Genomic DNA, 16226 nt, shown 5'->3' on the forward strand with positions numbered 1-16226 from the left:
AATTTCAGAATTACTTTCAAAAAATTTAGTTCCGATGAAATTCATAAAGATGTCAAGCATTGTTCCACTTGCCAGACCATCGTTCCGATGTATATTTTCCAATTAAAAGAGAACTAGTTGAAGGCTAGTGTGATTTCATTAGTTTGGAAAGCAGACATATTAGAGTATAATTTTTTCATATCAAAACATGCAAAATCTGCATCTTGTGACATGTCAATGCGAGAGATTTGTTGGGCTAATTCACAGCTGTTTTGACCCCTTTTTCATGTAAACTGAGTAGCGAATAGAGTTATGTAACAGCTAAACAAGCTTTTACAACTATTCTTGTGTGCCTGTAAACTTGCAAACAATACTCAGAGGTTTTCTATGTCTACTAGCAACCAGCTAGATATTCTTCATTACATTGCAACATCTTTGACAGTTATCGATAAGCTGCACCTTGCTAAATAACTGGCAGCATCCTGTACATGCAGATGGTCCTGTAGAGGGCAGTACAATAGCTATGTTTTAGCTTCTTATTTTACGTTAATTTTCATTTTAATATGTTATATTTTATGGTGTAAACTTCCAATAATGAAATTAGGCCAATGTTGTAATTAGATACCATAAGTTAGCTGGTGAAAAAAGTTCTGCATACATGTTATACTTGTTACTAAGTAACCAATTACACCCTAAGTGTATGTACTGTCCCATAGAGAGAAGTATAAGTTATCAGCTTTTTACTGTATGCTACTTTATGTTGTTATTTTTTGCATCACAAATATAATTGTGGTTAATCTTACAGCCAATACTATAAATAGATATTTTAAGTTAGTAACCAAAGTTTTTGTCATGTATTGAATAAGCATTCATTCTATTGCTTACAAATGACGTGTGGAGATGACTAGGGCTGGATCTGCTGCTATTTAACCATATCACATCATCATTTCTCCAGCAGTTGACAGCATCTGGAGACTTCTGCCTGCTCCATGGATCCATCTCCACACATCAACTTTGAATGCCACTTCATGTTTTTTCATTACACTGTATATATTTTAACTTGATGTCCCTCTACATTTATAGTATGCTATACTGCAAAGTATGGTCTGAAGATGGTCTGCCTTGGAACTGAAGCTGGTCACCAGTAAATGTGATGTGTGTGATCTAGACTGTTTTTCTAAGCACAATTGTTAAATTGATCACTGTTTTCCCAAAATGTTGTCAAAAACATGTGAGAAACATGGTTTCCTATTCCCTTTCTGTGACCAAATCAAGGTAGTACTTAAACTCATAAAACTATATGAAATTAATAATGAAAAACTTTAACACTAAACTGGGAAATAGCAGATTTGAAGCTCTGGCAGGACATTTTGGTTCACGAGCATGAAATGAGAGAGGTGATCGCCCAAACAAACTTTGATCCAAATTGGCCTTGAAGGCACAATGGTACCAACTGACCATCTTATCATCCTCAGTCCATAGGCGTCACTGGATGCAGATATGAAGAGGCATTGGACAGCACCCCTCTCTCCTGAATGTTGTCAGTTTTTGGGACCAGAGCCACTACATCTCAATTACATACCTCCTCGATTGTCCTCACAAAAGCTGAGTGCAACCTCCTTGTGAAGAGCACTTGGCACACCCCAACAATAACCCAAACAAGTATTAGCCAAGTCCAACAGTACTTAACTTCAGCGATCTGATGATAACCAGTGTGACCACTACAACACTGGCACAGTCACTTATACTTGGTTCAGATTACTACCTCAATAACTATTTACATGGATATCTCTAGTAGACAACAAAGAAAATATAGTTCACAACCAGAAAGTACGTAATTTAATCAATAAGTGTTTTGGAACATCAGTCACAAGAGCATCCACTTATCCTGACACAGACTTATGATTTGAGCACAGACTATTCATAGCCCCTCTAAAAACAAAATTCGTAAAACACAACTCCACAAAAGAAGACAGCTAATAAAAAAAACTCAAACGACCTGAACTGAAAAGTGAAGTGGGGATGGATATCAACAGTAAAATAGTGACAACCGTGACACCTCTGACTGATCAAGAAAACTGTTCCAAGTCCGGGAAGAGATGAATAACATTATGATAACCACTGCTGCAGATAAGCTATGATATTAAAGAAATGGGTATCAAAAAAAGAAATGAATAACTTTCATTGATGAATGAATGTTGAAAGCACAGAACCCAAGAAGATCTAACTAATTAAAAATAATATTCAGAAACTTCTAAGGTCAAAGATTAGAGTAGCAAAAAATGAATCATTACAACAAGAATGTGAAGAAATTGAAAGCCTGCAATGCTTCACATGATGATTTAAACTTATATAAAATGTTAAAAGAAATTACTGGGATTTACAGAAGAATAAACATATCTTGACAGTCAACAAAGTTAATAAAATAGTTCTTGATGTTACGGAGAAAAAAAAGGTCTAGAAAGACTATATTAGGAGCCTCTTTACACATGGCAGAGCAAATTTTGAGATTTGTAGAAATGATAATCTAACAGGACCTCCAATTATGACCTCAAATACCAATAAAGCTGTAGGCCTCATGAAATTCCCATAAAACTCATTAAATTTCTTGACGAAGAATGTATAATGTCTGACAAAAACTTTTTAATGTAATTTATGGTACAGGTCATTACTCTCCCCAATGGTTATCAACTTTCATTTCCTTGGCAAAAAAGAGGAATTTGTGAAAATTTGAGGACCTTAGACTCATTAGTCTTATGAATCATTCCTTGAAAATATTTCCAAAAATCATCCATCAAAGATTATGTGAAATATGCGAAAAATCCATTTGTGATTTGTAATTTGGATTTAGGAAAGCTTTAGGTATGCTTCAAAGATTTAATTACACTACAAATTCTAGTGCCAAACTGCTACGATCAAGATAAAAATTTACACCTATGTTTTATTGATTATGAAAAACCTTTTCACAGAGTATAAAGTCACAAACTAATAGAAATTCTCAGAAGAATAGGTATAGGTCAGTAAGACATCTGCTATACAGAGAATTTATATCGGAATCAGACAGCATTGGTTAAGTTTGATAATGGTGTTATCGACCCCTATTAATAGGTGTAAAGAAGCCTGACATGGATACGTTCTGTTATTTAATTTGTACTCAGTGATTATCTTTCAGGAAGCATCTGGAGATATAGAAAAAGACATACAGGCTAATAGAATCTTCATTATCAATAACATTTTACTTTTCTGTTGATACAGTATTGATTGTTGATGATTTTAGATGACCTTCATCAAAAGAGTAGGAGATTACAGCAGATATCTAAAGTCTGAATATCAACACCAAGAAGACACTTGCTATGACTGTAACACAACAGCACAACTCATTTACGAGCGAAAATCCATGATTCTACAGCTCCTTGACACAAATACTAGACAAGTTTAAGTGCCTCAGAATGTGGCTCTGTGAGGACTGAAGAAGGTACAAGAAAATAAAATGCTGCACATTGAATGCTCATAATGCTTTCATAAAATTCAAGAAATATCTCAGAAGTGCAGACTGAGACCTAAATCTCAGAGTTTGACTTGTAGTATACTACATCTGGTCTGTATTTCTATCAGTTCTGGTGGATGGACACTAAATATGACACAAAAAAGAAAATCTTGGTCTTTGGAATGAGGATTTATTACAGAATGCTCAAAATACTGTGGACAGCAAGAAATGTTAACAATGTCTGAAAGAAGAAAAAAAGTGTGGGTCTAGAATGTATGTTACAGAACATCAAATATATACTTCTATAGTTGGTAATATATGGGAACACTGATGATAAAGAAGAAAAGGGCAAAAAGATTACCTTAGTTATATAGCATATCAACTACTACTTACAACTTCACGTTTCCAAGGCGCAAAGACTGTCCCATAAAATTTCAGGAGTGCAGCCACATAAATTCAGCTTCTCCTTCTAATATTTCAGCTGAATAACATCCAGCCATCTTCAGAGTGAGCCGAGGTGACTTAACGCTCCAGCACTTGCTTCATCCTTTTAAACCCAAGGATTGAAGCACTGTGTATGCGGCCAAAGATATCTTTGGCCACATACGCAGTGGTTGGGTCCTTGGGTTTAAAAGGACGGAGCGAGTGCTAGAGCTTTAGTCACCTTTGCTCACTCTGAAGTTGGCTGGATGGTATTCCGCCAAAATACTAGAAGAAGAAACTGAATTTATGTGGCTGCATGCCTGAAATTTTATGGAACATACTACTTATCACAGTTAACACAATAAAGATGCACTGAGTGGCTAACAACATCCATTAATGGATAAGCAGAGGATGAGGAGGAAGAAGTAGATATGTACCTAGCACAAATGTAAGGGGGGGATAATCTGCTACAGCGCTAAGATAAAGTTCTTTTTCAGAGTGCTCACACTCACACACATATGCACATACACATGTCCAAGTGGTTCTCTCCCACTGCTGCAGCCTGAATTGGGTGAGCACCCATCACCATTACTCTATTGTTTACAATAAAAATGCAAGTTCTCAAATGAGTGTGAGGACAGGGAAAGTATGTAATGGGTGCAAAAAAAAAAAAAAAAACTTCAGGAGGAAGGCTAAAAAGGATCATAATAATGTATAACATCCAGATGTATTTAAGAGAGGTGACTGGCACCTCAGGCAGGGGGAGTGTAGGGGTCTACTAGTAAAACTGCTGAGGTGTAATATATAATATGAAAAGGAAAAGATATAGGTGAGATATGGTGAAAAATAAGGAAAGAAAAATACAAGTGAGATATGGTGGCATATAAAGGAAAGGGGAGCAGTGTAAAGCTGGTATGTGCAGAAATGCGGAATGGGATGGGAACAAGTGGGGTAAAGGCATATGGAGAATAGGAACTATTGAACATTCAGATCAGGAGAATATGCTGCACAGACAGCACCCAGATATTCACTGCAGAAAAGCTCATGTTTCTTCCTTTCAGCCTGAAGACAAACATCATTAACACTGATTTGCAGCAAAAGTTGATTACTACCTGTAATTTACAGTAATTTTATTTTAATAAAATCACCTGTGATAGAAAAATTTGAAGTTCCAAATCCCATAATCTTTGGCTTTTATGTGGTAGATGAAATTTAAAACAAGTACAACACATATGCCTTTATCTCAAAACAAGTCATTCAACTCATTTGATGCAGAAACTGACTATGGCCAACAAAGTGACTAACCTTTAATGCAGTGAGTGAGAGTGTGTCTTTGGCCAAACAACCATGCACTCAGCTGTTCACAATGACTGAATGTGAAGAAAGGCTCCACGTTTTGGATTCCACAGGAAGAAAAGGTAGGAGTTTGTCATAAGTTAGAGGAAATGCCAAAAGAAGTTACAATCTCTTTAAATAGCTGGCAAATAATTATGGGATGAAATGTCAGTTCTGTGTACCACACAACATACACTAATTCCAACAGTGGTAATATATAAAATGTTCTTGCCAAATAAATGTCTTGCTACTCCATTTCCAAGCCAACAAATAACTTCTGTTTTAGCATTAATTCAGGCACGCTGTTGATTGGCTTCCGCAAGCAATGACCACTGACAGCAGATTGTACTGCTAGACAGGTGCACCTTAGAAACACATTCGCAGGGAGTTTAGTGCCGATCAGGGGGAGGTCCACGATTAAGAGCAGAGTGGAATACCTTCAGTTGCAGAGGCAGTTATTGAGATGATCCAGCGCGAAGTGTTTCAAAACAGGAGGATCACTGTCTGTGAACTTGTTGCTCATATTCCTGGGAGTTCTTATGGTACAGTTGGAAGAGCTGTGATGGAAAAATTGGGGTGTCACAAGTGTTGCAGTTGATGGGTACTGTGTGTGCAGACTGCAGAACATGAGGAGAAATGCCTTCATGTGTTCACCAGTTTCTTCAAAAGTGTCAAGAAGATAAGGTAGGTTGTTGGTCTCCATTGTTACGGGAGGCGAAATGTGTGTGTGTTTCATTCCACTCCCAAAATGAAAGAAAAATCCAAACAATGGCATCACCCAGGGTCACCAGTTGCAAAGAAGTTCAAACAAACTCTTTCAGCTGGCAAAGTCATTGGCCACTATGTTATGGGATAGTAAGGAGATACTGGTGATCGATTTCATGGAACCAGGGACGACAATCAACTCGGACAGTTATTGTGTAACACTACGAAAACTCAGGCGAGCTATCCCGAATCGCTGGAGCGGATGACTGGCAGAAGGTGTAATGCTGCTTCATGATAAATCCTGACCTCATGTCTCCCACCAAACCCAGAAACTTTTCATAAACTTTGGTTGGACTGTCATGCCCCACCCACCTTACAGTCTGGAACTTGCGCCTAGTGATTATCACTTGTTCCCCAAGTTAACGAGACACTTGGGTGGCCAACACTTCCAGAGTGACAACGAAGTCAAAGAAGAGGAGAAATGCTTCCTCAGTGGGTTGGTGGTGGAATTCTACAACATGGGGATACAGAAACTGGAGTATCGTCTACAAAAATGCATAGAAAAAAAATGACAATTTTGTAGAAAAATAGAGCTAAGTTTCTTCTTTCCAATGACATAAATTTCTATGAGAATAAACAATGTTGTCTATTTGTAAAAATGAAGTGAATTGTTTATGTATTTATTTTTCCTCTGATTTGTACTACCCCTGTATTTATTCATGACTGTCACACAATGAAAAAAAAAAAATTCTCTGTTTGTACATACATAGTTAAGGATTAATGAAAGGAGTCTAATAATATAGTGCACAACGAACTGATGGAAACAACACTTGGTTTATGACCACAGATGAGAGATACAGGCAGGTAACACTCTAAAGAAATGAAACATATTACAATACTGTGCAATGTCTCATATCTAAATTTACATTGACACACTGAAAACCACTGTTAAGTGCCTGGCAGAAGGCACTTAACCTAGTACCAATTGTTAGTGCTTCTGCTCATTCCATTCCTGATGTTACTCATGACATTTTCAAGTCAAAACATGTAGTTTACAAATGAACACAATCATCATATATGGAATTGCGTTATAAGATTTTCTATATTCAATATAATTAAATTTTATGGCACAAAATAAACAGTTAGCATTTCTAGGCATAGAATTGTTTCTGATTCACCCAGTAATGACAAAGCAAGAAACATGCCTGGATTTACTGGCTTTCTACATCATAGGAAGATATTTAAAAGGCCTGAAATCTTTCTTCAAATAAAACAATTTTAAATATAGTTATGGAAATCTTGGTGAGACTTCATCATGTTGGAGACACTAAAACATCTGATCAAATCTTCATAACTGACTAAGATTTCTTCATGTAACAACATTAATGATGCAAATTACTGTTTCCAACAAAACACATTTTTCACTGCTAATAGTATACCATTATGAAGCTTAACAATGTAATACTGAAATAAAAAATAACAACAAGATTATTCTAAAAGTATGTTCCTAGATTATCTAGAAAAATAAATAATAAAGGTTTGTACTTACATCATCATACAAGTTCTTCCGAAAAAGAAATGATATCAATGGGACAATATATGAAAGTGTCTTTCCAGATTTAGCTGGATTCACCATTACAACACTGTAACCACGTAAAATTGCTGGCCACATATAAGTCTGAATACGCATTGGTTCAATTATGCCCAGTCTATAAAGTGTCTGTAAAAATAAAGAACAGGATGCTCACAAAATTGTAGTGAAACCTTGAAAATTACGAAAATTACTGCAGTGACTTAACAAAGTGCACAAATGAACAACAAAATATCTGATTTGACAGGATACTGAACAAAAACCATTAATGTACATGGAGGAAAATATGAATTCTGTAATTGGAATCATTTGAAACCACATACTTGTTTTTTACAGTACATATACAAGAAAAATAACATATATCAAAGATGTACAAAGGTTACTCTGTTAAAAAGTAAGAATTAACAGTGAAATCTTGAGTGAAGAGTGATAGGTCCATTCTTCAGCTTTAACTGTGTACCTTTTTTTTATATATTTCTTCCAATCCGCTCCAATTCCTTTCCCTTCTTTTTCTACTTTGTTCCCAAACAGAAATTGCTCAATCTACACAAAGATCATTAATAAAAACATATTTTTTTCCACTGTGGGCTAGCATGCAATTCTCCCATTCTTAAACATATTTGATGATTTGTCTATGGTATCCTTATACCAATCCACTGACAAAGAGAAAAGATACACATTTAATATTACTTAAACATTAGATTTTTATTTTATTTTACTTCACTTTAACAACAACATGGAAACCACAGACTACTACTCACTCCACAGAGGCAGCATTGAGTCACTAACAGGCACAGTGAAATGGATAATAAAAAAATTTAGCTTTCAGCTAAAGTCTTTCCTCACAAATAGAAAACACACACACACACACACACACACACACACACACACACACACGGGGCTTACTTTGTACATCACATGGCTGCTTTCACAGATGGGCTTGCCTCTGTTTTGGTAGCAGATGACTGAAAAGACTGGAGTAGATGGTAGTGGGAGGATATATGGCACACATCTACTATGTAGGTCTATTGCAGTGATCCAAGCCATGAGATAAGGGCTTTGGAGCAGAGGTGGAACAGAGTGAAATAAGAATATTGCTTAGGTTGGGTGGGCAGCAAAATACCACTGTGAGGGGAGGGGGGATATTTCTCATTCAAGTGTAGGATGACAGAGAGTTGAAACTGTGGCACAGAATGTGATTGATTCACTTACTCTAGTAATTACCACCTGTTATCCCCACTGCAATTGTATTTTGCTGGCCATCCAACCTAAGTAATATCCTTGTCTATCTCCATTCCAGCCCTGCTCCAAACCCCTTGCCCCATGGCTCATATCCCTGGAACAGACCCAGATGCAAGACCTGTGCCCTACATCCTCCCACTATCACCTTCTCCTGTCATGTCACAGCAATCTCCTACCCTATCAGAGACAGGGACACCTGTGAAAGCTGCCAAGTGATGTACAAACTTAGCTGCAATCACTGTCCCGCATTCTAAGTGGGCATGACTACCAACAATCTGCCTGTCTACATGAATGGCCACTGTCAGACTATGGCTAAGAGATAGCTGGACCAGCCAATTGCTGAAAGTGCTACCCAATGACTGCTTCACACCCTGTACCATCTGAATTCTATCTGTTGTGACTTGGCAAGACAGCCAAGCCACTATGAGGTAGCCGAAAGGCACGCGTTTAAGCTCACGCAGGCTGGCATGAGGTCTGGAACAGTTAAAGGAGTTGAGTCTAGTAAAAAAAGTACGTAGCTTCTGGAATACTTAACTTTAATTCATAATTGGTAAACATCGGTCTGACGGTACATGCATCACAAGATAAATAGCAAATGATAATGGCGCCTTGCTAGGTCGTAGCAAATGGCGTAGCTGAAGGCTATGCTAACTATCGTCTCGGCAAATGAGAGCGTAATTTGTCAGTGAACCATCGCTAGCAAAGTCGGCTGTACAACTGGGGCTAGTGCTAGGACGCCTCTCTAGACCTGCCGTGTGGCGGCGCTCAGTCTGCAATCACTGATAGTGGCGACACGCGGGTCCGACGTACACTACCGGACCGCGGCCGAATTAAAGGCTACCACCTAGCAAGTGTGGTGTCTGGCGGTGACATCACACTATCCACAAACACCTGATTTTCTGAATTGCACTGGTGAGAACTCTGCCTACAGCACAACCTTCATTCCTGTAAACAACCCCCCCCCCCAACCACCCCCCCCCCCCCCCAGCCTCAAATGTCACTAGCCACTGTCCTCCACCTAGCTGTACCCTTCCCTGTTCCTACCAAAGTACACACATGCCTTTTATCTCCCCAGTTCACTAACAATCTTATCCTCTTCTCTACTTCTCTCCTCCCCCCTCCCCACTTCCTGCTCCCACCTTTCCTCCCCACAACCACCCAATGCAGCACCTAGCAGACCCAATTTGCCCCCCCAAGTTCCTGCACTTTCCTGTCCCCCACCAAGTTCCTGCACAGTCCCATATGCAGCTCTAACATCCTCCCCCACAATCACTATTTGTCCCATGCTCCACCTTACCCACAACATCCACCCCAGTAGACTGCTGATCACTTCAGACACAATCACATTTGTGTGTGTGTGTGTGTGTGTGTGTGTGTGTGTGTGTGTGTGTGTGTGTTCCTTTCCATATTGTCATTATCTCTTATTCCAGCCTGGACCTACCAGTGTTTTATTTTATATCTGGGCTTCCTTGGACCACTCTGTTCAAATATACCAAGATTTATACTGGTATTTGTTACTGCTGCGATCACTGATACAGGCAATGTCATGTAGTGGTAAGCATCACTGGCTGGTGTGCTGGGGTCACCAGTTCAAAACTCAACAAACAGTAATTATTTGTTTTTCATAATTATCATTCTTGAAATATCTTATGTCTGTATATCTGGAATATTCAATGGTTCTATAGATACTAGCACTCTGGAATATTCAATGTTTGTATAAATAAATTCACTGTTCCATCCAGGAGATCAACGGGCGCTAATAACCTCGCTGTTGTGCGCCCTAAAACACTACTCATCATCATCATCATCAGGAGATCAATTATGTTCTGTCTGTACATTGGTATCAGTAACAAATGTGCAGCACTTAGCAGCCCCATCCTGCTTCACTGATGGTCCTGCCTTTCGATTCGGAATTGATCACGGTTTCGACATGACATTGTTAGGTACTTCAAAAATTCTCCAAACAGGCAACACAAAAACCGTCACCTACACGGACAGGAACCACAATGCAGGCAAGCAGTACATTGTTCCTATGGTCCCTATATTCAACAGACCAATGGATTCCAAGTCAGCAGTAAGTCAGCTGCACATCAGACATCCATCAGTGTTCTCCAGAGATGCTGGTGAGGACCCGACGAAATGACTGAAAGGATTTGATCGAGTCGCAAAATTCGACAGGGGAGACGACCTGATGTGTTTGGCAAATGTGTGCTTCTACTCAGACAGCACAGACAAGCAGTGGTTCCACAATAATAAAAAGATGCCCAATACCTGGGACAAATCCCAGTCTGAATTGAAGAAAATGTTCAGCGATAATCAGCAGCCAATACCTGGGACAAATCCCAGTCTGAATTGAAGAAAATGTTCAGCGATAATCAGCAGCAAGTCCATTTAGTAGGAGAACAATTGAAGAACAGAGCCCAATGTTATGAAAATATGACACAGTAGCACATATATCAAGTTTTGGCCCTAAGCCACATTGTAAATTCTAACGTGACAAAAGCTGAAAATACCATACACTCAAAAAAGGGTAGCAGAAGACATGTACCTAGCTCTCCAGACAAAGGAAGTAAAAGTAATAGAGGAATTCATTCAGTGGTGCCAGCAAATCGAGGAAATGGAACAGAAAAGAGTTGAGAAATGAGGAATGACTGACTGCCGAATGTAATCCCTACATAGTCCCTTGTGGAAGACCACCATTAATGTACTTTTCTCATACAGCAGATGGTAAGAGAAGAGATACAGCAATGTATGGGAATCAGAAATGTCGGGCCAAGTACACAAGAGACAGTCACGAATGTGACCCGATATGCCAGGAAGTAACAGAGTGTGCTGAGGATGAGGCAGTCTATAGCGCCAATCACGACCAGTTGAATGCGCCATGAAGAATGGACTCTACCAACTTGGAACTTACACCACTGCCCTCAAATGACAACCCAGCATGCGACCAAAGCAGGTACAACAAATTCCTTCATCAAGTAAAACAATAGTTTGTTTTCATCGTAAACACCACGGAAAAATTGTGCACTACACTAGAGAAAAAAGATAAATGTTTGGCAACTATGCTACAAGACATCAACCATCAAAACAGCCTTCTTTACACCAGTCATCTACGGACAACTGAAGTCTACCTGTGAGCCAAAGCTGATCACTGTATCCTGAATGACGTCATTCCCCAACACACCACAGCTGTTTCCCATAACTGTACAAACATGCCTATTGCTCGCCTAGCTATCAAATTCAAGAAAACTAAGCAAGATGACCACCTATGGAGATGAGGCTGTCAGCTGTAAATCCTCCATGGATGACAGTTACCATGATGATAGGAAATTTCACTGACATCATCATCAATGGCCAACCAGTCCCACAGCTAGTCGAATCAGGAGTTTCTCTTTCTGTAATGTTGAATGTTTATCATCACCAACTAAAGAAGACTATGTTCTGAGATACAAAAACAATTGTGCAGAGGGTCACAAATGGGAAACACATCCAGGCCACAGAAACATGGATGACAAGAATAACTAGGAACGGTAGGACAAAGTCCATCCAATTTGTTGTCATAACAGAATGTAGCCATGATGTTATTCTTGGACTGAACTTGTTTCAGGTATCACAAGATGCATAGACTGTGGAAGATAGCTCCAGATCGATGAAGATGTTCCAGCAAGCACACATGACAAAGATTGCTCTGGGCATTGTTCAATTTGAAGACATTGTTGCTCCACCATCATAAACAAGAAGAGTTCCGGTTGTGAATTGAGTTGCACAGTGAAACTATGAAGCTTCTGTTGGCTGGAAGAAGCTACTCAAGTTCACAAAAGAAATCTACTTACCAGCAACAGTCACAAGCATTGAGTATGGTCAAGGAGAATTTTGGATCACTAATTGTCACAGGAAACCACAAGTCAACCCTAAACATAAATGCATAGTGATAGCCAAACCAATTCAGGAAGGGCAGCTTGGTGTCATCAGCAAAGGATCACACTCTGCTATCGCTACAGGCAAGGCAGAGAAGGATGTTACACTTGAACTGCCACTAAGATCTGGCCTAACTGAGGGACAACATCAGAGACTAATAGCCGTTCTCCATCAGTTTTCGGAGGCTTTCAGCCCCCGTAGTGGAGAAAGGACAGCAGCCCATGATAAAATGCCATCTCAACAATGGAGATCACCAACAATCAGTCAGCACTCATATAGAACATTGCTGGCTGAACAATGGACAATCCAGGAGGAAGTGGAGAAGATACAGCAAGACAGCATCACTGAACATTCAGAGAGCCCTCGGTCATCTCCAATGGTCCTTGTAAAGGAGGAGGATGGCACATGGCATTTCTGCACTGAGTACCAATGACTGAACAAGGCCTTGAAGAAACATGTGTATCCAGTGCAGTACATTGAAGACACACTTGACTGCTTGAAACGAGCAAAGTATTTCTCAACAATAGACATGTAGCCAGGCTACTGGCAAATTGAGGTTGAAGAGGCTGACCTCTACAATCGTAAAATTATGTCGTATGGAATGGGTAGTGCTTCACTAGCATTAAAACGTATGATGTACAACCTGCTTCTACACTTTAAATGGATGACATGTCTTTCGTATCTGAATGACATCATAGTTTTGCAGTGACATTTGAAGAACACCTAAGCCTACTAACAGCCATGTTGAAGTGTTTTCCAACTGCAGTTTTCACACCGAATAAGAAAATGTTCCTCTTTGTCACCCAAGAAACAAAAATCTTGGGGCACCTAGTCAATGGTTGCACCTAGTCAATGGTTGTGGAGTCCAACCCAATCCGGAGAAAATAAGAGTAGCTACAGATCTACTGACTCCTCGGCACATTTGTGATGTTAGCAGTTTTCTCCTAATGTGCTTGTAGTACCAGCGGTTAATAAAAGATTTCTGTGTCAATGCATGTCCCTTGCATGAAACACTGCAGGGAGACAAAATTTCCCTGGAGCGAGGCACAAAAAATATCTTTCCTTGTCCTTAAGGAGGCTCTAACGTCTCCTCCAGTTCTAGAGTTATATGATGAGAATGCCAGGACAGAACTTTACACTGATGCTAGTGGTTTTGGAATAGGGGCAATTCTAACAGAAATTCAGGAAGGTGCTGAAATGGTGATAGATTATGAGCCCAGGCTACTTTCCAAGCCTAAGATAAAAATACTTTACAACCAATAAAAAGTGCCTTGCAGTTATTTGGACCATCAACAAGTTCTGACCATATTCACTTGGCAAACCATTCTTCACTGTGACAGACCACCATATCTATGCTAACTGACTCACCTAAAGAATCCATCTGGTCGACTGATGAGATGAGAACTTGGGCTACAGGAGTACATCATCGCCTTGGACGCAAACACAAGAATGCTGACTGCCTTTCAAGTTGTCCTTTAGAGGAACGCAGTGTGGATGAAAATTCAGTCATCACTGTATCAAATGACACCCTACTGCCGAACAGAGGGAAGCTCCAGCACTGATGAAAACCATATAAGCCTTGAAAAATGAGAAACCAACCAAAGGAGGATTCCAATCAATAAATGTAACATTCTGTAAGAGGAACTACGATTTGATGGGGCAGCAATGATTGCTCATCATCCCAGCTCATCTGCAGCCAGTGACCCTTGAATATTTTCAAGAAGTTCCAACATCTAGAATTTATAAAGATTCTAGACTGAATTAGACGTATGTATCAATAGCCAGGTCTCTACCATTCTGTTAGAAATTATGTGAGCCACTGTAAGGAATGCCACCATGTACCACAATTACCACTGGGGCATCTGGTACCAATTCTGCCTGCAGCAGAATAGTTTCACTAAATTGGAATCTACCTCTTGTGGAGGTTCCTAAAGTCAACAAACAAGGATGGATGGACAATAGTCTGCACTGACCACCTTACCCACTACACTAACCAAAGCTCTGCTGACTGCCGCCAACTGTCTATCATCCACAAATGACTGGCCACACAGAACAATTTAATAAGATGTTGGCAGATATACTATCGATGTATGTTGATGTCAAACAGAGAGATGGATACAATACTGCTTGTCATGGCATTCATATACAAAGTAGTGAAGCAAGACACTACAGGGTTCACACAGTTCAGACAAAGCACTGCAACACCAAGCACCAGCCAGGAGCTAAAGTCTTTGAGAGTTCCTGTATATATTTACACCTGTGTGGTAAGTGGAACTATTGGAAAAATTACTAAAGCGCTTCTTCGGGCACACATCATATCATTTGTCTCTTGTTGGATGGCACATATGAAGTAGAGGATTATGACCCTTCATCAAAAAGTGTAGAGACATTGTCCATGACCTCCAAATAAAGCTGTGTTAGAATCCAGAGGGGCCGATCGATGACGGGAGATTCAAGGAAATTGAAAACCACTCTACAATTGTGAAACTTTACAGGAGAGGCCACCTTTCACTTTCATCAAAGTGAAGAGGATGTAATGACACATGCAGAATGTGAGAATTGACTAGCTGCTTTAGTCAGCTCCAGAGAGGACTTCTGAAATGGCATGTCACTGTTTTTCAAACGTCACTGTTTTTCAAACAATGCTGTGAGCTCTGGTGCCATCAGTGTGGAGCACTGATTAGTTCCAATAGGTGGCATGCTGCCTGTCACTGGCTCAAACTGGACCACAAGCAATTATTTATTATTTAGTATTTACCATTTCTGGAAGGTTCAGTTCTGCTCTGCCTGTTTGTTGGTATTCTTAAAACCTGGTTTAAGTGTTAAATGCTGTATTTTATTGACGACCAAGCTTTTGGATTTGGAAGTCAGTGTGGTTACAAAATGACATTATTATTCAATAATACAATGCTTATACAAAGGATAATTGTAAATAATTTTCAGGTTAAGGGTTTAATCCTCTCCATCTGCCCAATATCTCCTCACTCTTTCAGATTTGTTTTGTCTACCCTTCCTGCAGTCCTTTTATTGATCTTTATTTGTTGTCTTGTTTATGTGTCTTGCATTATTTTGGTTTTGTCTCTTTTATTTTTTAGGTCATCTAATGTGGTTCTCTTACATTACTCTCAATTTCTGTGTTTCTTTTAATATTTGTCTTACTATTTTTCAATTTTTCTATTATTCACTTACTAATTCTGTTTTCTGTAATTAATTCAGGAAGCCACTCTTCAAATAGCAGAGATGTCGAGTCATTGAAAGCTACACACAAAAGATAATGAAAACTTGCTAGTTGCAGAAAAAAGCCTATAATGAGGCAGAGCGCGCACGCACGCACGCACGCACGCACGCACGCGCACACACACACACACACACACACACACACACACACACACACACACACACACACACACTACCTCAGCCCAGGACTTTTTCTGAACTCTAGCAAGTTTTCATTCTTTTGTATGTGCCTGTCAATGAATGAACACTGGTGCTATTCAACAAGTAGTCTCCTTCACTCCACAATCATTTACATTCTGCTAGAACTTT

At 39.4% G+C, this 16226-nt stretch overlaps 1 protein-coding gene across 3 annotated transcripts in view; it reads right to left on the reverse strand.

The window, feature by feature from the left end:
• The window catches only part of LOC124596376 (putative ATP-dependent RNA helicase TDRD12), a 470123-nt gene that overhangs the window by 268528 nt on the left and 185369 nt on the right, over positions 1-16226 (reverse strand). For all 3 annotated transcript variants that reach the window (XM_047135490.1, XM_047135489.1, XM_047135491.1), the window contains one exon: positions 7479-7649. In XM_047135490.1, coding sequence (XP_046991446.1) covers positions 7479-7649 — 171 coding nt within the window. The remainder of the gene's footprint in view (positions 1-7478; positions 7650-16226) is intronic.

Source organism: Schistocerca americana, chromosome 2 (genome assembly GCF_021461395.2).
Source record: "Schistocerca americana isolate TAMUIC-IGC-003095 chromosome 2, iqSchAmer2.1, whole genome shotgun sequence".
Lineage (NCBI taxonomy): Eukaryota > Metazoa > Arthropoda > Insecta > Orthoptera > Acrididae > Schistocerca > Schistocerca americana.